The sequence below is a fragment of the Orussus abietinus genome, unplaced genomic scaffold (genome assembly GCF_000612105.2).
Source record: "Orussus abietinus isolate OABI.00-Male unplaced genomic scaffold, Oabi_2.0 scaffold17, whole genome shotgun sequence".
Lineage (NCBI taxonomy): Eukaryota > Metazoa > Arthropoda > Insecta > Hymenoptera > Orussidae > Orussus > Orussus abietinus.
Window position 1 is genome coordinate 747416 of NW_019395988.1, and position 22595 is coordinate 770010.

General features: G+C 51.8%; 1 protein-coding gene across 3 annotated transcripts in view; it reads right to left on the reverse strand.

The window, feature by feature from the left end:
* Positions 1-766, reverse strand: part of LOC105702402 (proline-rich protein 36) — a 39521-nt gene extending 38755 nt beyond the window's left edge. For all 3 annotated transcript variants that reach the window (XR_001104290.2, XM_012429941.1, XM_012429940.1), the window contains exon 1: positions 468-766. Coding sequence is in view for 2 of the 3 variants with exons in the window: in XM_012429941.1 (XP_012285364.1) it covers positions 468-513 (46 nt within the window). In the remaining variant the exon portion in view is untranslated. The remainder of the gene's footprint in view (positions 1-467) is intronic.
* Between the last annotated feature and the right edge of the window lie 21829 nt (positions 767-22595).

Below are 22595 nucleotides of genomic sequence, written 5' to 3' on the forward strand. Positions count from 1 at the left end.
GCCAACCGCCGGCGTCGCGACGCGCGGAAGGAACACCGAATAAATCTCGGCGAAAATACTGGCCACCTCCCAAAACAAACGACCGGCGACGAGTCGCCTCTTCGCGGGAGGTCCGACTCTCCAAAGTGTTATAAAAACCGACGACCCCCGAATTTCCGGATCTCGATCCGTGACTTCGGTCTCCCGTTACGTAATCGGGAGTTCCGACCTTATCCCACATACATCTGCGCTGCAAAGGATAAATTCCAATACCACGCGCACACGGTTAAATCCACTCTGCCTCCCGAGAAAATACCTCTCTCAGCAATCTACGCCGTTTCTGGATAAAGAATGTCCTTCGCTCTAGGATCTACCCAGTGTTTTTATTTGGAAGGGGGAGGTCCAGGGCGAGGTTTACATATACATAAGGTGTAACGTCGAGCGGAATTTCCTTGGCCTCGTGAAACTCGGCTCGACTCGGGACTCACCGGGGACTTTGAATACGACATCCTGCACCGTGGCCGGGATCTTCATCTTGGCGGTTCGAGGGTCACTGCCGCGGCGGGGAACGAGCACTCGATGAGAGTCCCAGGAGTCCGTAGGCGCGCGGCGCACGTGCCGACTCGAGGGGCCTCGCGGGCGCCAGTGCCCGCCCGACCTTTCCTAACTTCTACGCGTCGCCGACCGCTCGGCTGGCGCGCATCGCCGGCGTGGACCACGGAACAGCAGGGAGGGGCAGCGGGTCTCGAGCGAAGAGGGACGACCGTCCGACGCGCACCGCCGGGCAGTCCGTAACTCACTGAGAGGGCCGCCGGCGCGCGGCGGCCACCGCGTACGGCGGGCGGCGCGGGGTGGGGGGCGCGCGGGTCGCGATTGAATCCGGCCGCGCGCGCGCGTCCACGCGCTCGATGTGACAGCCGCCGCGAGGCCGTGCCCCGACCGAGCGGCGACTGGCGCGCAATTGGCCGAGAGGTTCGCCAGGCCCGTAGGTACGGGGGGGCACCTCGCCCCCGGGGTGGAGCCTCCCGCGCCCCCGGGGGTGCCAGCCGAGCCGGCCTATCCGCGGCCGCGCTCCAGCCCCGACTCTCACCCCCTGGAACGGCGGAATTTCATATTTTTCCCCGGTCGACGGAGGATTTTCCCCGGAAAGGCGAGGATTTTTCCCCGAAAAGGCGAGGATTTTCCGCGATGAGGCGGAAAATCGAGGAGGGTCGATTATCGCTCCTTTCGGCGTTACGATGGACCGCGGTGCTATCACTCGCTGCGTTTCAAATGCAGTTTAATTGGGCACTTACTTGTTACGCCAAGTAAACACGATTCTTAATGAAAGTTCAACGCCCGTTTTATGCACTCCGTAGGCATGTGCGATCGTCAGCGTGAGGTAATAATGCATTGACCGGAAAAACGATTCGTTCCGGAACAGATTTATGCATTTGGGCACTCGGACCCTTGATTTTCGATTATTATTTATTAATTTCATCCGAATATCGATACGATATGTATTAATAATAAACCCCACGTTTAGCCGTTCTATCCCGCGGTAGATTTTGCGAAATTTCCATTCGCGTATTAAAATAACATTTTTCAATCCGTAGCGTTCGAGGAGTAGCTAAGATCTCGTTCGAGGGTCTAAGGTCGACGGCGTTGGCATTGTCGGCTTGAAAGATTCGAATTCGTAAAACTGTATGCTACATTGTCAAGACTTGCGCAACGCTTCCTCCATTGTTCGCCAAAGACCCTTTAAATAGAACTTAAACCGCTTCCACGCGTGGAAAGATTTTTCATCTAAGAAATTTCATCACGAAATAAGCAAATTTACGGTGAAATATGATTATGGGGTTAATGTTGGTAAATGTATGAATTCCTGCGACTCCACAGGATGAACTATTTTTAATACAATTATCCATTTAATTTATTCTCGATGGAGGAATCTCTCGCCGAGAGCTGAAATTCCGACGGAAACCGTCGTTATGACGTCGGGATCACGGGAGGAAAAGGAAATCCAGGCGAGGGTATTCGGGCCATAACTTTGCGGAGCTTTACGATGGAACTTGGTTTACTACCCTCGACTTGCAATTCTTACCTTTAACCGTGTGCGCACTCTTGCAGTCGAACCGAGTTTCCGTGGCATTTGCTGGGCGGTTATGTCATTTGGTCGAAAAAACTCTAAAAAGTTTAAGTTCGAGATTAAAACGATACCGAAAAAGTATTCCACGCGAGAGGCCAGGGTAACCCAAAGGGTAAGGAACTTCGAAGGGGTCGAGAGATGGCCTAAATATTCGCAAATATGACTCTCGGTAGGATATTCAAAGTGACGATGTTTCAACCATTATTCGCACCTTTGCGACCGGAAGTAACTCGGATCCGTTCGGTTATGCATGCGAGTTCGTAGAGACCTCTGAACCTGATATACCGATCCTGGGAAAACGCAACTGGGACTGCACATGGCGTAACTTCCGATGTAGAACCTAGACCCAATTCAGCTACCGTGTCGAAATCGTCTAAAAATATCTACTGTGTAATATAGTTAGGAATTTTATAAGCAATCATGGAAATAAAGTGTCACCCAATGCTATGCAGAATTGTGGATAATATCCGTTTCTCGACTTTCAGGCTGACGTCGCGTCGTCTCGTCTGGCGTCGTCTGGGTGGAAAGCTGGATCCTTTTTACTGGGCAAAAGGACATGTGCGATCTCGGGGTGAAGTGGCTCCGTCGTCGAGCTAAGTGTCTCTCGTGAAGCGAGCGTTTACGGTGTAATTGCGCTCTCGAGATGGAGATCGAAGACCGAGTCTTCCCCGCGGACTCTACACTCGGTCAAGTCGATGTCAAGATCTGCGACACGGACCGGTAACGTCATCTCCCAGGGGCGGATGCATCGGATGACCCTAGGACAATTTCCCCGGAGAGAAAATCCCTGGAAAGGAATTCCTACGATCGCGGGAATGATTTATTTTTCCGAGGTACGACGAAATTTTATTTATTTGAATCGCGGAGGCGTTTCGCGGGAAGACCGCCGCCGAAGCGGAGCCAACGGTGGCCAATCGAGTCGATTCGACCGGATAGAAAAGAGTGGCCGAGAAGAGCCTCTCGCCGACGACCGACCCTGCCTCTCTTTCTCTCTCCTCTTCCCTCCTGGAAAGAAACTAAGAGAACTCCGAGGTTGCGTAACGCGCGAGCGAACAGCCAGATCGACTTGCGGTTTCCCGAAGAGGGCACTACCAGCTCCGGTTGCCGCTCGGACAAAGTTACGTTTTGTTGCCCCGGGCGGTTTCTTTCCTCGCCTCGAGCCTGTCCTTTGATTCCGTCCTCGAGGCGACTACCGAGCATAGTTTCTCCCCGGTTTTTCTGCCCGAGATTTGCATGAGAAACGTTCGATCTTCTCCATCTCCGATCTCTGGCCGATCGAAGATTCTATCCCAAGCATCGGGAGCCCGATCTCGGCCGCAGGAAACTTCCTTAAGGAGAGATCCTTATCCCGCTCGGGAAGAATCACCGTCGTCCCGATTCTTCGGAAAAATACGGGGAGAACCACGCCCGTGACGATCAGCTTCCCCGATAGTCGCTACCCTGATACGATAAATTTACCCTGAACCGATCTGGCCGACTCGCGGATTACCGCTATTGAATTAATCGGCACCCGAACGTCGACACTCCTCGGTTACGCACCGGGGATTATGATTTATGACTTCGTGCACGCACGCACTGTCATTTAACGCCGCCACGGCGTACATCGAAGCTCCTTTTAGACGCCAGACAAAAATTCCCCGCTTCTCCATACCTCAAAAAAATCATCTGCTGGATTACCCACGCTCCATCGAGATCTACTCATTTTATTCTAATTTTATTTCCTCTTCTCCACGGCCTTACCTCTGCCCTGAGAAAACAGATTACTCGACTAAACCAAATATATATATGGAAATAATTATTTTCTTTAGAAGAAAAATTCAAACGAATTTTGTCGCAGACCGACATGACCGCCTTTGATTTTCGCTTCGCAGGGCCAAAAATCTCGCAGCTTCTTCGAGGAGGATCGGGTTACCGAACCTGGACCATCACAGCAGCTTCGGGATGTCGATGCTTGGACAATGTCCGCTTCTTTGTCCACCAGGGATCCTTCGCCTCGGAGACCGACCACTCCTGTGCGTGGAAAGAGTTCTCCTTTTGCCGAGCCGTCGAGTGTGGGTTCATAATGCAACTATACGGCCACAATGTAGATTTTGCCGCGTCGATACACCCTGGAATTAGCATCCCGCGGGGTATGCTTACACCGGCGAATCGAGACCCCGGTAATCCGCATCGGATACGTGGTTTGTTACACCCGTAATAAAAATAGTCGAAGAGCCGCTGATCATACCCTTCGCGTTTTTCCACTCCTCCACCACCAGCTGCTTAATCCCTCGGGAACGAGGACTCGTCGCCGAGCCCTAGACGGCTCGTTTAAATACAAAACATGGAAATTTCCTTAAACTTGCAACTGAAAAAATGGGACCTCCTTATCGCGGGCAATCGGACATCGTCAGGGTCCCGGATCGACGGTGAACGATGGCCCATCGAGGAGGTATTTACTCAGGAAATCATGTGGAAATGAAATGGAAATCGATGGAAATCACCAAAACGCTGTCGAGATTTTAAGGCCGAACGTTACTTGTTACAACATCGCATTATTATCTATCGTATGGTCAAAGGCAATCGGCTCTCAAAGAAGGAATTCGTTTCCATTGATTTTTAAGTGAATAGCCCTCGGGCTCCGTCGTACTCATTCATGTCTTGATCGCTACGGTCGATGTCTCCTTTAGTCGTAAATCCGGTGAAAAAAGTTGGGCCTTAGACGCATGTCGAACCGAGGTCGGGAAAGGCCGACCTCGGAAGCTGGTCGAGATCCGCGAGGTCGGGCTCGCAGGATTACAGGACGGGGAAAAGGACGAGAAAATCCGAGGCGAGCAGCCGGCAATAGCGAAGCTTTACGATGAAACTTGGTTTAGTACCCTCTGCCTCGCGGTCCTTACCTTTGACCGTACACCCCACGTCGTCGTCGCCTTCCCTCCGTACTTTTCTACCTTCGGGGGAATTGCTAAACCAGAGGGGCCCATATGCGGTGAAAGTGCAACGTCAAAGTATCAGCTGCAAATAACGTTCGTACGGAATAAAAGGGCCAGAGTCTCGCTGGTGAGAAAGGAAGGAGGCAGGGTTCCTCTCGAGGCCGCCGAGGGTGATCCGTTTCGCGACTCGGTCGAAAGTTTGACGGGCCAAGGCAACGCGCGTCCCACTTGCCGCCCCCACATGGACTTCCATTTCTTATTTCGTCCGCGGCCACATGCACCGTCGAAAATAGCGGCCGATCGGCTGGACGAGGCGCACTCGTTCCACTCTTGCGATCCCCCTCCACGAGTTTCAAATCGGAGCGAGCTTTGGGGTCGGTCGGGAATTCGAGTTTACTCGGGACGTCGCTCTGGATATTGCGTGTCCAGGGCACACGCGTGTACCCGCCCACCGAGAAGCGGAACGCCGCGGCTCGTAAATCGCCCCGTGTCCCGCAGGTTTGTCCGGACGCCGAGAAGCTTGCGGAGGTCCTTCCTTTTTGCGACACGGTCTCGGAAGTTAGGGACGTCCTCTCCTCCGCGCCTCCGGAGAGCGAGACCGTCTCCCTCGTCACTCCGCGGACAAAGTGCCGGCCGCATCGCGGTCCATCCATCTTCCTCGCGGCCGCATCCGCAGCACGCGCCGGCCGCGCGGACTTTATCTCCCGGATTCCTCGATCTCTCAACTCCCCTCGAATGCCGAGATCCGATCGCTGGACCGCTCCATTAGCTTCGGACGTATTTAGCGACCTCTTAATCTAGGAAGTCGCCCGCGCTATCGGTACTCGTGTATCTCGCGGATCCCGTGTAACCCGTTAATCGGACGAACGGGAGGCGGCGGTTTTGCATACCGCGTCGCGTCGCGCGTTCCGTAATGGGCTCGAGTCGTGGTAGGTCGCCGATCGTCCAATTAACGGCCAGTCGCCTTTTCTATGGACCACCTGTAACGCGACTCGCGACTTTCCGGCAAACCGAGTCGCCGTCCGACTTCCGCTGGTCGCGTCCTACGGTGGTCCGGGCGTCATTCCGAGTCGCCATGTCGAGCTTCGTTTTACGTCCAAACACGAGGGTCGCCGTCGACGGGCTTCTCGGAACGGGATGGCGTCGAGAAGCGATCCGATACGGCGATCGTTTACCGATCTCCAATGCAATCGCTCCGGTAATCGCCCTCCACCGTGTGTACGCGGCGCGACACTTTTGTTGATCGGACTCGAACGGCCAACGAACGTTTCGAGGAACCTTCGAGGAGACGACGCGGTTTGTCGTCGGTTAGATTCTGGAGCGCTGTCATTTTCGAAAGGGGCTATGCGGAATCGCGATAAATACGTGATGGAAATATTCATAAAGAAACGACGAAAGGATCGGAGGTTCATGGGCAGCTCTATTCCAGGGATCAGTCGCGAGAAGACGTCAGCAGTGCTGGATCGAAGAAATGTAGGAAATTGTCTATTGATACGTGTAATTAATTTCATTCCTACGTATGGGCCCATGTCTGGTTATGGTCCGTCTGTAAAGGTACGCTTCCGTGTAAGGGCCGGTAATGGTGCTGGACGCTTGCGGCGTGGCGGTCGTGTTCGCGGCCCGTTTGCGGCCTCGGCTCGGCGAGGTCGGGCCGAAGGAATGGCCTCTGCGGAATCCGTCGGTCTCGAGGCGAACTGACCGGGTTCTCACAGGTTAATTAAAGCCCCCGTCGACAGGCCGCGGCGACAGAGTATCGGACGTAGAATTTCAAAGTAAGAAACTCGACTCCGCGCCAGTTGGCTCCGAGAGACTCTCCCCACCTTTCCTTGCCTCCCTCTAAATTTATCCTTCTCACTTTCTCGGAGGAGTCGAGCGGGTTCCTCTCTCTTTTACTCATTGATATGCTCTTTTTACTCGCGGGACCCAGCCGTAAGCACTCGGGTACAACGAAAGGCGATATTCTCGTCACGTCGACCGGTCGTCACCCGACGAGGCCCCCTTTGGGTCCGAATTCGCTAGGACCCTCTATCGACTTTCGACCAAGTGCCCAGAAAATAATTCGAATGTTCAATATCAAAATTCTCCGGATGACTATTTCGAGAGCCATTCGCTAAACGATGCACCGGGAAAAAATAAAAAAATTCAACGACAGAAATTTTTCGTTCATTTGATGAATTTCACCCGGACTCGAATATACCGTACGCACCAGTTATTCCGATATCGCGAGAATTTATTCCAGGAGAATAATTATTCTTTGCGAATGAATTTACTGTGGACCTTTTCGCCGACTGTACAAGTCTCGTCGATTTCCTCGGTGATTTCGACTCGTGACAGCGAACAGATGCGAAGGACGACTCGCGTATCGCGAGAAAGACCTTCTGCGAGATATTCGCAAGGAGATGTTCCTTTATGGGGAGAAAGCGTCTCGAGAGCTCAACGACTGGAGGCGATTAAAGATTCGCCGGGTCGCCGAAAATAATGACTCGGTAAACGGACGAAGAATTGTAATTCGCCCGTAATTGCTTGATAACAAGGATCGTTAGCGAGTGCATTATGCACCGGTGCCCTTATCGCCGATTTCGCCCGGCCCGACATTGTTCGCAGTTTCGCGGACTCCAGCAGCCAGTAAACACTTAAGCCGAAGGTGTGAGTTACGAGTCGCTTTGCTGAAACTGTATCAATCTCTGAGTAGCACCTCTGGTTTAACTCCGAACGGGGCAATAATTTCCACCTCGAGTATCCGAACGCCGGCGTATCGGCGCAAGGCGCGGTGCATTAACGCGCACACCTCGGACCCGCGATAACACGTCCCTCGTGTGTGCGCGATAAGTGCACACGCAATGTCCGCGAGTGCGCTTAATATGTTACATTTTTCATTTAAAATGTCTTACTCGGATAGATAGCACCGAGAGACAGTCGAATGCCGTGCACTCTGACACCGAGCTCGATATCGAGCGGCGATCTGGCGGCCGACGCGATTCCGCATCCGGAGACGCCCCGGCTTTTATTCCACCATACTTGCCCCGAGAAAATGGCCCCTGATAAGATACCCCGTACACAGTATCCTGCCGTGCTAAATGCGTCGGGGTAACTGACATTTTGGCAAAAGTGGGCCAAAAACGCACCCGCAACGCGTAACTGGTTGCTTGTAACGGCGCCCGTCCACGCACTGATAAAAATCCCCATGCAAATTGACATACTCGATCATTAGTTATTTCGTTTGATTTTATATCGCAGTGAAATTACCCCGCCTGTAATATCAGATTCGTCATCAAAGTCGAGGAGAATTATAACGCGATATCAATTTAATTTGAGTGAAAACGCACTGACGCGGAAAACATGAAATTTTATGTTTATTTATTCGTGTTCCAATTTGTCACTTTTCCAGGTTAGGATTTTATATGTATGCGGTTTTAGAAGGAAACTCGCGGAAATTTATTGCCGGTGTACCCGCAATGTAGCTTTGTTGCGCGTGCAGGTTTAAATGGAAATTCGATCGATTTACCATTTTTTAACGTACAGAGGGGGGTATTTAAATTAATAATTTTTTTTTCGAATAAAGCGTCGAGTAACGTCGCGAGTCTAGGCAAACGGATCTCACCGCTGACGTTTTCCGCCGAAGAAAAGTGCCTCCACGTGCGGAGATGCCTCGACTGCGAAAAATCGGCGAATGTCAACATGTAATTGTTTGCCGATGCAAGGACATTCGGTAATCTCCAAGTTGCAGCGGTTATCGCGGCCGCCGGCGGCGTATCGTCATCGTCAATGTGTTTCCTGATACAAGGTTTTATCAGAAACACGAGAAAACTGGTTTAGATCGTCGGATAGTTGAAACCGTGTACCTCGTCGCATTACGTTTACAATTGAAGCGTTACTAGGTGCATTTCCGCGCGACGAGATATTGCGGAAATCGCAGCTGACGCGACATCGTCACGCGTCCGCTTTTAGCGTGTACCTCGTCATATCCGTATTTGAAAGAATTCCGGAGAATTTCCGCAATCCGGCATTGCAAGGACGAGCTTGCATGATAACGCTTTCCGATACCGCCCGAACGATTCTCTGATAACGCGATGGAAGTCGTCGGCGAAGCTCGAGAAAAGCTCGCGAATCGCCGTCGATTTCGGAGGTTACCCTGAATCCGAGACGTATCGTCGACGTCGAACGCGAAGGAGCTGACAAATCACATTTAATTCCCATAGATAACCGACTTTCGTCAGCTTATTCCGCCTTATCGGTCCCACTCGAGTCCACCTGGTGTCAGTTATCGCTCGGTGGAGCTATGAAATGTACTTATAATTTTATTATCGAGAATTCGTGGGTGAGAGAGGGTATCGTGGGACGCTCGACCGTGTCGGAGGTTATCGGAGGTTTGCGAGAGTCTCGAGGTGGAGGGCAGAAGGAACGACACCTCCGAGGAGCATTATCGAGGCGCATCGCCGGCTCGATAACGCTGTCGGATGGCACTCGTCGAGGGGAGTCTCCCTTCCGGGTAAGGATGCAACCCCCAGGACCGACGCAATTAACCCTTAACTTGATCCATCCGAAAATGCGATCGGCAATTGCAATCGTTTCGGGAGGTAGCAACCGCGAAGAAACGGGAATTATCTCGCCCGAGATAATACGCGTTTCGAGCTTAACGACGATTCGGGTATTCGAGGCAGACCGACGGCGAAACGACGGAGCCTCGCCGCGTCGGTTTTTACGGGCCCGTCTGCGGAACGTCAACGGAATGGGCAGGTGCCAGATACCGTAGACAGTTCCGTTAAAACGTGTGTTACGTCTTGTCGTCTCGCTGTCGGCCCGTGAACGGAGACTAACGCGAAACGCTCGAGTGGAGGCAACTCGACGAAAGGGTGCGCCAACCGCGTCGCGGCGGACGGAGCCCCAGGAGGCGGTCGGGTCTGCCCGAGGCTCGGCACTTTGGAGGCATCTTCGACATCATCCGCGATTAATCGGAGCGGTTTAGCAGCGGATATCCACAGGGCGTGCCGGTCGAAAGCCACGAGGAGCGATTTTCCCGATCGAGCCGCGACTCGCGAGCACGCGCTCCGAATCGGAAAGGAGGCCGATCTCGGTTCGTGCGATAAATTCCCGGTTAGGCCCCGAGAGCGGATCGACCGTGGAAACTGGCCCGCAAGATGGCCGGTTCGCTCCGAGACGGGATAATAATTAGCGGCCGATCGGAGCCCGCTGCGAGTCGCGTTACAAAATCGCGGATCCTCCCCGCCGCCGTCTCGCTGCTCGTAAATCATAGATCTCCGTCGGTAAAATCGCGCCGATCTAACGACCGGTTTCCGCGCGGGGAGAAAGCCGCCGCCTCTCTCGGGGCCGTTCTGGCTTTCCAGATCGAGCCGAGTCGTTATCGACTTCGATACGCGGCTCTAATGGACGATCCGGGGGGTGGTTGCTCCGTCCTCCCCCCTGGACATCCCCGCCATTGCGGAGCGCCGGTACTCCCCGACACCAGAAAATTGACTAGAGGCAATTGCGACTTCTTTTATCATTTTTTTTTCTTAAATCGTCCGTTCCGTCCACGGCGACCGATTTGTGGCGAGGGGACGCGAAAGTGGCGTCCGAGAGTCGATCGTTCATGAGACTTTTTTCCCGATCTGGATGTGTCGAGTTGAGCATTACGACGCGAACGTGGAGGCTATAAGGAACATAAGGACCCTCGTGAAATTTCAACGTTGAAAAAAAATTTTATAAACATCTGTGAAGAAATTGAAAAAATGATTGAAATTTGCCACTTTCACGTCACCTTAACTCCACGCTGCCGAGGCGGAACGGCGTCGTTACGTTCGGTGCCTACTCTTGGAACTCTTTTCGCAGCGGAAGAAACGCAAGGAGGAAACGGCGAAGGCAGGACGGAACGAGTTAATGGATATTACCGACGGGGAGATTTATCCGGCGGACTGTTGCGGAGAACGCGGCCGAGCGGACGCGGCAGGTTCCGAGGGTCGTCTCGAGCAATTTCCGCGGCAACTCTGTTGCGCTCCCTCGTCTCTCGAGAGATAACGTTTCTTCCGACTCGGGACGTTTCTTTTTTACCAGGCGCTCTTCTTCTTTATTGTAATTCTACCCGGGTGTTCAATGTTCGCATTAGAGTCGCCGAAGTGAATAGGTAAGGCTTGGATTGTCGGGCGATATGCGCAATCCGGCGGACTGGATGCACCGAATAATTTGAAACTCTAACTCGGGATCGTGGGGGTCTCAACGAAGATCTTGAAACTGGCGAAATTTCAATCTGCGCACGAAAGAAAATTTCTGTCGCGAAACTCCGCGGCGTTACTTCGCGGTCCGGTGCGCGTAGGTCGGTACACCCTGTTATTCCCGCAACGGTACGCCGGTACGTGCCATTACGCGCTCCTCAATGAACGCGTAAACGGACACGGTGCGTACGACGTCGTACAGAAGAATACTCAGCGAGGAAGAATTCCGCAAGGAAGTCGGGGAACCAGAGAACGTGTCGAGACCGAGGCCGCCAGGCGTTTGAGAGCGTCGGCCACGAGAAGGTAGTTCGCTGACGTGGACAAGCATCGTCGGGTATGCCCAGGTACGACCTAGTCCTTATCACTATACCCCCGAAGCGCAATCAAAATGACTGGTTTCAAATGGCCCGCCAGAGGGAAAAAAATATTCCCAGGTAGTTCCAGCGTTAATTAGCACCTTGTTATTCGGTTATTCCGGAATGGTTCGAAACTTAAATCAAAGCCAATGGTAATATTTTATATGAGTAGGAGATCCATTACTTTGCTCTGAATACATGGCTTCGTAAAAAAACATCGGTCATGCGGAAGCCACCATATAGTGGCGTTGCGTAATTAAATGGTTAATCAGAGTCTTGGAGAGTACCATTTCGATGATTCTCAAAATTTCTCGAGATCTTGCGATTTTCGCTCCGATTGATAATTCGAAAATGGCGAGTCGCCGCCAAGCGGAAGAGAGGACGTCGCGTGGCAAGACACGGCAGACGAGGCCGGGCTCTCGCCGGCGCGCGGCGCCGGACAAACTGGATTCCCCCCGGCGCGCCTTTTGAAATTCAATCCGGCCGGCCGCCGCCTCGACCTGCTCGGACTGTACAGGTCGGTGCAACATTGTCGCCGCAATTTGCCCGTTTGCGGTACAGTCCCCGGCAAAGTCGGCTCGGCGCGGGCCTCGGAGTGATGGATGAAAACCCCTGGAGGATTCCGCATTCCCCGGCAAAGACGGCCATCCGTCACGGGGGCCGGCGCGCTTCCGAAGCCTGCATCCGGCGGCCGCGCCGGACGCGGGGGCCGTCCGGTTAGTTCGGAAGCGCGCCGCCACGGCGCGCCGATCTCTCGCCGATAAGCCGGCGCGCGCACCCGGGAGCTCACTCGCGAATACCTCGCCACTCTACCACTCTGCCGGTTATTTCGGGGCCGGCGAGAGGCGGGATGCCGATGTCGATCGTGACGCGCTGTCGATGATAAATATGACGGGGAATGCGACGGGGCGAGCGAGGGTTCGGACGGACCGGACGATACGCGGAAATTGTAAAATGTATATTTGAAATCGGCCGGTGAGAAATGAATTTTTCATACTCAGGTTAGCAGTTGTAAGAACTCGTGTTTAGAGACACAAGTAAGGAGCAATTATATTTAATCAGTTCCCGCTAAAGTGGCTGTTCCGAGGTGTGTACGACTACTTCGAGGATTAATTCAACCGATAGAAGACGTAACTTTCTGATTTTTTTCCTTATCTAACATCTTTGCATGTCGCTCCATTGATATGTATTAATGTATTCCTATGATTCTTAAATTAAAACGGAACCCGAGGCCTAGGAACTCGAAATCACTCCACGGGACATTGTTCTAGAAACGCGCTAGCTGGAATACTTTTTTCCCTCCAAGGTCCGCGGAATATCGAGCGCAAATTGTTACAATAAGATAGCGCAAAAAATACACGTCGAGTACGCGCACCGATATCGCGTATACGGGTTCCAGTGCAAGGTAAAAGAGGACTCGAGTGCGACGAGTCGTATTTGCTGGAAATCGCGCGTGGGAGTGTCTCTTGAAAGGGATTAAATCTTGTCGAGTCGACCGATCGAGGCATCCTGCCGGGTCGAACACCTTTTCCTGCGAGGTTCCAAGATTACGAGTCGTCCTCGCGGCCAGTTTCGATATTAAATGTAAAAACTATTCTTTTCATTCAACCCCGTTCAACATGAAATATCTCCCTGGATTTATTATTCTCCATTTATCGGGTAGAGGAACAGAAGGGCGCGGAGGAAATTCCTGACACACGGGACGTTGTAACACGCTGAGAGGGAAAAAAAAAATCCATCGGGTCGAAGAGATGTTAAAGGAACGATTGTACGAGTGAAATGATTGTCGTTTGAATTAACGAAATGTATGCCTCTCTATTGGATATGGGGTAGGTGCGCGATCGGAGTAGTTCCCACCCGCGAAGGGCGACGTCGGGGGTCCGGAGGACCTCGAGGAAGGGGTCGCAGGTGAGATTCGACGGGGGTCGCAGGGCGCCCCCTCGTTCGTCCGTCCCTGGGGCCCGGCAGGCCTATTTGCAAGGCAATACGCCGGGCTACTTGTCCATGCAAATGCCCAGCGACGTCGTCTTCTGTGCCGGGCCGCGATCCTCGTCGCGGCCCTCGCTCGGTGGGCGCCTACCCTCGACGCGTCAATTTGTCCCTCTCCCGAGGGCTCCTCCTTAATTCCCAATTCGTACAATGTATCCCGGTGCTCCCGAGCCGCCTAGGAGGAGGCCGAGGCCAGCCGGGTAAAATACGCCCGGCGTCCGAGAGATATCCCGTCCGTAAACACCGACCGAGCCGTGGCCGGCTCGAAAAACCGGATCCCCGATCTTCGATGAAAGACCACTCCGCGGCGGATCGGCCGCGAATTTCTCTCCCGATTCCCCGCGACGGAAGGTAAGGAGGATTCGGGTTTCCCCGATTTTCTGCGGCGATCTTGCGCACCGAGGAAACCGTCTCGTTGAACCGAGGAAATGTTCCTATGCACGGCACCGAAGAATATATTTCCGTAATTCATGGTATAATTATTTGACGACGATTAATATCGAATAAATTGGATGCCACGTTTCTGAGGAATTATTTCATTAGTTCGAGGAAATATTTTTTTTTTTTTTCGAAAAAATGAATTCTCTTTTTCGGGGTGGAGTTTGAGTCGAATTTTGGGGGCTGCATCGCGGGGTCGGTTTTCTGCGCTCGGGGGAATCGCTTGTGTTTGACTCGGGATTTCTGGGTCGTGCCCTGGGTTTGCGAGCGGTAGACGGGGCGTGGGGTTGCTCGAGAAGGCTGGGTAAAATACGCTCGACTGGGCCGCGATACCGTCCGTAAATATCGAATAAGTTGCAAGGCGACCGCAGGAAGGCTCGGAAACCGGATCTCCAATCTTGAGTGACGGACCACTTTGCATCGGATCGAGCGGGGATTTTGTTCTTGCCTTTTAGGAGCGGATCGGGCGACCTGATTTTCTCAAGTCCCGGAATTTATGTTCCTCTCTTCGGGAAATCTCTCCCGAAGCTCCCTTCCGGTTGCGGGAGACGATTCGTCGCCTCGCGAGGATCTTGCCTCCCCGAGGGCGATTCGTCGCTCGCGAGGATCTTGACTCCTCGAGGGCGATTTGTCGCTCGCGAGGATCTTGCCTCCTCGAGGGCGACGAGAGGTCGAAGATCGGGACCAGTCGGATAAAATGCATTCTCCTTCGGCCTGCATCCCGTTCGTAAGCACCCAATGAGCCGGGAGGCTGCAAAGGACCTCGAAAAACCGGATCTCCAATCTCGAATGACGGACTACTTTGCCGCGGATTGCGCGTGAACGCCGTTGACGCTTTCTGAAAATCGACCGTCCAATATCCGCTTCCAAAGTCATTTTTTAAGTGATCTCCGAGACGACTCTCGACGTTCTTCGAGATATTGATGGCTCGATCGAGCGCAAAACATCGAGTCTGATTGAGATGACGCGGATGCAAGGTGCGCTGCACCTCGAAAAACCGGATCATCGATCTCGGATGACAAACTGCGGTGCGACCGATCGCCCCTGATTCTTATTCCCGCTTTTCTGGAATCGATAAATCGGCCTGGGAGTCGCTAGGCGGTCTCGATATTCAGATTCGAGATTTTTATCCGTCAGCTCGGTGGAGGCTGCGACAGAATGTAGACCGCGGCCAATCCCAAAGCTCGGTTCTAATGTCACGGCGAAACCGGTGAAATAAATTGTGCGATGTAACTTACAAATTCTCCCCGACATTGCCAAGCAATGGCACTTTTTCCGGGTGCCTCCACTTAAACGGCAGAATTGATGGAAACAATAAATGGTCGTACCCCTACGTGCCGCTTCCACTCGGATAAAAATCAATGAAAATTTGCGTATATCTTTCCGCATATCATAACTGAAGTTTCCCATAGAAAAAACCGTAACATCGTATTAATGCTTTTTTACTCCTGTTAAATGACTTCTTGAACATCGTTAACTTCTTTAACCGACGTTTCCAATTAAACTCGGATTTACTCCCTAATCGGCGAGGACTAAATTCGATAACACTTCGGGTGCGCGGGCATTGCGGGCAGGAATAATGTTTCGCTCCATTGCCGGCGAAGTACGGTTGGCAAACATGCCACTTAACGATATTTTGTAATTAAATTCAGGCAGGTTTTAGAAATTAGCGGTGCAGCTCCGCGTCCGATATCCCGACTTTCTCGGGGAGGACGGGAGGGGGATTCGTTAAATATGTATGCCCGACCCGATCACATTACCGCCGAGTAAGCGCACGTGAAATATGTTAATCTTCGGTATCTCGGTTAATATGTAACGGCTGGTTAAAGTATACGGCATGCGATTTCGAATAAAGTTGTTAACTTCGACATCGTTAGCGACACACGCGCCGTTAAACGTCCCGAGAGGCGATGAATTACCATTTCCTCGAGACATCTGATTTTTCCATTTATTTATTTTTTTTTTAACGAAATTCGATTTATTCCTTAATAATCGAAGGTTTCCAAAACCACCGAACGCCTCGTCACGCGTAAATACGAAGTGCGTGAAATTACGCACCGCGGACTCCGCCAACTCGCGGGGCGTTAATTCCGCACCTCGCGGCGCGTTAATTCCGCTGGCACCTGCTGCGTTACCCGTGCGTACACCTGTAACGGCCGATAAACATGAAACCGTGTGCGTGACTGGTGACTATTCGTAAGGCATCCGAGTATTGAACACTTATTGCCGCCCGGATAATCGTTAATTGGAAGTTGCAACAAAGGCATTTCCAATGTAAAGCAACAGGTCGCGGCCTGAGGAATCTGCATACGCGTCGAGTTAACCGCCGTTTAACTGGAGATTAGGTCGAGGGGTCTTTTCTCGATAGATCGGGAATTAACGGTCCGTGAAGAGTGATAACGGACTATCTATGTCCGGATGATCAAATCGACTAGCGGTCGGCAGGATATCTTCAGGGAAGATATTAATCGAAATTAAGTCAGGCCTTTGGAAAAGAAATTTCAGATTTTCGGATTAAGCCAAGAAGTGGCACTTTCTCAGAATTTTCGAATTTTCATCGCAAGGTGCAACTCGGTAAGAGAGCTTTGTCAGCTTTGCCGATCAAGGTCGACGTTGCACGTGTCTCGCAAACCGCAAAGCTTAGGTAATCGGGTAAGAGCACTCGCGTAAGCGCATGCGCAAAGACGTCATTCGAGAATGCGATTCTTTTTTTTTTTCTTCGGATAATTTAACGTTCGATCGGTATGTTAAAGACATGACAGTTTTTGTTGCACTCAAGACTGGCTTTAGAATCTCGGGTCGGGAGGAGAATCGTTTAATACGAATGTCGCGGTGAACGGTACACCCGGTTTTATTCTTTTTTTTTTTCGGCAGAGGAGAAACGGGATTCAGCATTTCTTCGGAATTTCCACGGGCTATTAGCGAGTCCTTTCTACAAGCCATATCGCTAATGCGACCCTCTTGAGCGAGTTGCATCTAAATTGCATTCGTGCTGTCTCGGTGCAGGTACTCGAGGAACTATCGACTCGACGTTAAGGGGCTCGCAAAGTAAACACTTACCGGCTGAGTTTATTTCTGCCTTTTCTTCCTCGGTACCCGCTCCGAAAGTGCAATCTTTCATTCCACCTTGCTTAGATGTTCAAATCCAAACACTTTGCTATTATTTTCTGAATCAACTTTATTCAATTACTAAATGTACCTGTCAATAAAAAAAAATGTAGGCATCCCTCTGCAAAGAGGTAATGTGCGAGTTGAGAGAAATCGGAAAGAGTGTTATGTACTCCACGTGGTATCTTTGACGAGGAATTAATTTTTTTCTCAAATATGTCGTTAGATCGATTATGTTAACGAGAGGTAAATACCTGAGTTGATAATTCCTTGTTGGGTAATGGGTTTCATTTGTGTAACTGTAGGGGAAGACTCGTTTCGAGATTCGCTTCCTGAAAATAAATTCAGTAGGTACGACGAATCTTCGGTCGGTAAGGAGGGGCTCGAGCTTATACCGTGTTTCTCGTTAATCTTGTAATTTTGTCCTTACCGACTGGACATTCGGTTGCAGTAGTTTCCCAGTTTCCCCGCTCGAGCGGGAGCTCACGGACAGGGATAAAACATAATATTATAAAGTGACTGTTACTACATATATAAAGTGATCAACTCATCAACGACGGAGCTCGCAAGAATTATCTCGACATAAGGGTAAGTCCGCCCTTCCTCGGGTCTTGAGATCAGTCTCGACAGTAAAACAACCCCTTGACACCCCTCGAGGATGATCTCGCGTGAGACTTCCGGGCCCGTTTGCCCTGGGGCGGGGGTGGCCCTAGGGGGTGGCGGCGACTCGTCGAAAGAAGGTGCGTGCCACCTCACTCGTGCGAAAGCGAGTTCATTGGCTGTATCTCCGGGGAGTCTGGGCGTTAAAGTGTCGGAATTTCATCGGCGGCCCAACGAGGCGTGCCCCTTAAGTCCTCGCACGTGAAGTGCCTCCCGGGTTCGAGGGGGACTCCCGAAGGAGCGCGAGCTTCGTAAGCGATTCGCAAGCGGCCCTAACGTTGGCAAACCCTCCGCGTCTGCGGACTCTTCCTATTACTGGCGGATAACGGCGGAAGAATAAGAGGGAACCGTCAACGGTTAGAATGGCTGCAGTCGTTCGTCAGCCTGTAAAAGGGAGTCAGGAACGAAACGAATGGACCACGTGTAATTCTTTTTTTTTTTTTATTAAGTTTATTTTATATATCGACAACAACACGTCATACATTAGAAAACAGAAGGTTTCTTGAAGCAAACTCGAATGAAAGGTTTTTGTGGAACAATCCGAGAGACACTATGTGAGTGTGCCGCGCCATCATCTATGGAGTCGTATATATATAATATTGCGTGTCTCGCAAGTGTGTACGTAATCATGTATGCCTTTGCGTGTCTCCATGTGAGTGTGGTTTGAAGGGTGTGTATGCGCGTGTGTCTCGAGGGCGTGTGTGGAAATCTCGTGTCTCCTCTCGCTCTGTCTCGTTTTCTCACTCGCTCTTTTTCTTTCTCTCTCTCTTTCGCTCGGTTTCTCTCTTTCCCTCTCATTCCGCAACTCTCGCTCGGTTTTCGCGCACTCCGTTTCGCTCTCTCTCTCTCTTTCTCCACGGCTGCCTCGGAATCGCGCGTCGCGACGCTTTTCTCTCTCTTTCACTCTCTCTTCCACATTCACTCGCTCGCACACTCATGTCGCGGGACACTTCGCGCTTGTGTCTCCGCGTGCGCAAGAAACGTGCGGCCTTGCGGCCGGGGTCCGGAAGGAACGCGTCTCGAGACTGTGCCCCCTTTAACGGGGGAGGGGGGCTCGGAATTTAGTCGCGGGGTCATCCGAAAGTAGAAAAGGCGGGTGGAAATTTGGAACGCGACCCACCCCCGGTCGGACCGCGCGGCGGCCGCACGCGGGGGGCGGACGCTCGCGTTACGCGGGGGCGTCGGCGGCCTCGGGGGAGGATAGGGGGAACTCTTATCCTTCACGTATTTTTTTTTCTCTTTTTTTTTTTTTCTTTAGTTCCTTGGCTCATCCGAACCCGCGCGCCCCGCGGCCGTCAGCTGGCCGCGACCCTCGGCGCCTCCTCTTGCAATTTATGTACAATTTTACAACCTACCGCCGTCGACATATAATTTTTTTACCTTTACTCCCTTTAAGTACACGAATAGGACCTAGACATCGTTAATTTTTTTCATCTTTACACTATACTAACGAAATCTAAACGTTCAATTTCCCTTTTTCACCACACTAGGAATAGTAAATTTTGCCGTATCGTTAGTATACCCTTTATAGAAATATGCTTACAAAAATAGAATTTCGCGAGGCGCCGCGGGGGGTGCCGCTGATGCGCGGCGGGGGGCTGCGGGGGAGGGACCCGACTCTTTCGACTTTTTTTTCTTTTGCTCTTTTTTTTCGTTTTATCCCTCTAAGCGTCTCTCTCACCGTCTCTCTCTCCCTATACATCTCCCATGTCCTCCTCGTCCCTGTCTTCGTCGATTCTCGCGACGCGGCGATGATTCCCACTTTTTATCCCCTTTTTTTTATACACGCCTCTTCCCGATCGGCCACCTTCGTCCCCGATCGTCAATTTTTCGTGTCGAGCCTCTCTCACTCGCTCTCGCACTTTCATTCGCCCTCTCGCTCCTCTCTTTACCTCTCACTTTTTTTTCTTTCTCTCCTCTCGACGCTCGTCGATTCCCTTGAACTAAGTAATATATACGCCGATTCGAGATATCTCGAATCGCATAACGCTCCCGCGGAACGATCGTCGCGATCTGGTAGAATAATCGGTCGAACTCACGATCGGTGACGATCATCGCGACAATAATAATAGCATCGGCTGTAATAGAGGTAATAATGGTAATAATAATCGTGTCAATAATAATCTTAATCGTAATGCTGATAATAATGGTAATAAGGATAATAATTATGACAATAGTCACCGTACTGACGGTGGTTGCGGTAATCGCAATAATAGCGGCAACGGTACGGACCGGTGATCGATAAACGTGACAATAATAGTGGCAACGCTCGCAATAATCGCAACAATAATACAATCGACGAGGAATGTCCGGGGGTCCTTACATCTCGGTCTTATCTGCAATGGCCGTAATCGCGAATCGCATGCGTTTACGCATCCTCTCGTTCGCTCGTCCCTCTTTTTCCGCACACACACGCGCTCTCTCTCTTTCGCTCTCATTTTTCTCGCTTTCTCGCGCGCTCTCTTTCTCCACGCGCACTCCAAAACGCTCAAATGAACCTCGCCACTTAGACTCGTCATTACAATATTACATTATTTAGATTACATTATATCATAATACGCTAGCGTTTAGTCGATAAATTTTACATACTTTGATACGCAGTATGATGGTTCCAAAAACGGTCATCGGCCAACCAAATTTTGTTCACACATCAATACACCTACGCTCAGTAATCGAAGTAATTTGTACTTGTAGCCATATATTATAAATATTTTTAGTAGTTCGGCCTCTATTATTCATTTTTTTCGCCTTTCCTCGTGCAACACCCACGGTGCTCCTCGTGCTCTCCCTCACTCTCTCTTAATTTTTTCTTCTCTCTCTCTCTCCCTTTTTCTCGCGCGGTCGCATCTCATTCTCTCCCCCATTCGCTCTCTTTCTCTCTCTCTCCCTACATTCGCGCAAATCGTTTTCTCACTTTCTCTCGGCTTTCGGCCATTTATCCCGTCGCTCAACGGTATTAGCTGGAGGCCCTACACATCGTGTTGCATCTCATTTTTTGTTTTATTTTCTTTTGATACGAATATTCTTTTTTTTTTCTTTAACATTACTTTTACCGCTCGCCTCATTGTTTTTTTTTTCTCTCCTCCCTCCATTCCCTCGTAACCTTTTTTCGACCTGTCGAAACCATTACGAACGCGATAGGGTTTACACGGGCGCCAAAGTCGCGCCGGCGTTTCTCTCTCATCCGCATTTTTTTTCTCTCTCTCTTTTTTAAATCTCGCCTCCTCTCGCTTCCTCTCGTTTTACTCCATAAATTTGTCTCGCTCGTCTGCCGTCCTTTTTTTTTTTGTTGCGCTTGAATGCTTAAATAGTTAATCGAGAACGTCGTTGCCAAAAATACGATAAAAACCGAGAAATCACTTTCGAATACGCGGCCGTCGGGGTCGCGCCGGGCGGGACCAAGATGGGGGGAACCACGATGGCGTCGGGGCGTCCCGCGGAAGGCGTCGTGGCCGGCCGATCGACCGTATCACCCCCAAAGAATTTACAATAATTTCCCGCGGCCCCTCGCAGCTTCTTCCGGGGAGCCTAAACCTACTAGAGATCTCTTTACAGTCATTCCCCGGCTCGCTTCGGGCGAGCGCGAGGATAATCGATTAGCCCTCTGTACACCTAAAGTTACTTGCACCCGTTTTCGGACGGGGCCATCGGCGGCCACGGGCCTGGCCTTCCTGGACGCGACGCCGACGCCGCCCGGCGTCTCCCCTCTCTCCATGCAACACCGTGAACCCTTAAAACGTACACCTACTACCGTCACTCGCTTAAGGATACAACAACATACTATACGTATATGGCTCTACAGATGTCCGCTTGCACTGTAACTCAAGAGTGTGTCGTCGGTCTCGCCGACGCCGGGCCCGCCGGCGGCGCGGCCGCGCGACGCCCCTCGGCGTCGCGGCGACTCTTAGGCCGTGGTCCCCGATACCGGGCGTCGCGTCGAGGGACTCGGACGCGGCCAGGCGGGCGCGGCTGCGGCGAGCACGGATCAGAAAATCAGGACCCCGGCGGCGCCGCGACGCCGCCGGGACTTAGAGACTCCTACCCGCGTTAAGCTTCTTCCGGGGGCCCGCGAGCAACGTGGCGCCTGGCGTCGCGTGGCGGGGGGCGGGCCGCACCACCTTCGTTATCAGGGGCGTCGAATTTCCGATTTAGGGGTGGGGGGTGGGATTGCTCTCGTAACGGCCGAATCGTTAACTCAGGATGCTAATTTCACACGGTCGGTATTAACGAGGTGGCAATTGTCCGGTTGCTTTGGATTGGCTGCCGATTGGGCGGCGGTGCGGCCGCCCCCGGGGGCCGCTGCGGCCCCCTTGCGGGCCCGTTGCGGGCGGGCTATCCGGTCCTATCATCTCGTGGCATGATATATTCCTGGTACCGTTTCTCTCTCTCCCTCTCTCCGTCTCGCTTCGCACATTTCCCTCCTTCTCCGCGATATATCGGTATATAGAAATATCATCGGGCCTTCTCTCCCTCGCTCCTCTCCTCTTCCCTTCCTCTCTGCTCGCGCTTCCATCCTCTCTTCCCCCTTTCCGTTTCTATTAAATTACGCATTTTAAGTATCGGGTATGTACGCATTGTCATGGGAAATGAGAACCAGTCTTATGGCGCCCGCAGTAGTGCGGGCATATTTCTGTAACGTAAAAATATATACATCCTCTGTGTCGTATGTATAGTGCTGCTCTGTAACTCAAGATCAATTATACCGTTCGGTTTAAGTTGCATTTAATCCTGTACAAAAGTGTCGACTATCGGGCAGGCGTGCCGGCGACGGTCGAGCGCGCCGCGGCGCTCCCGTCGCGGGCCTTTAGAACGAAGC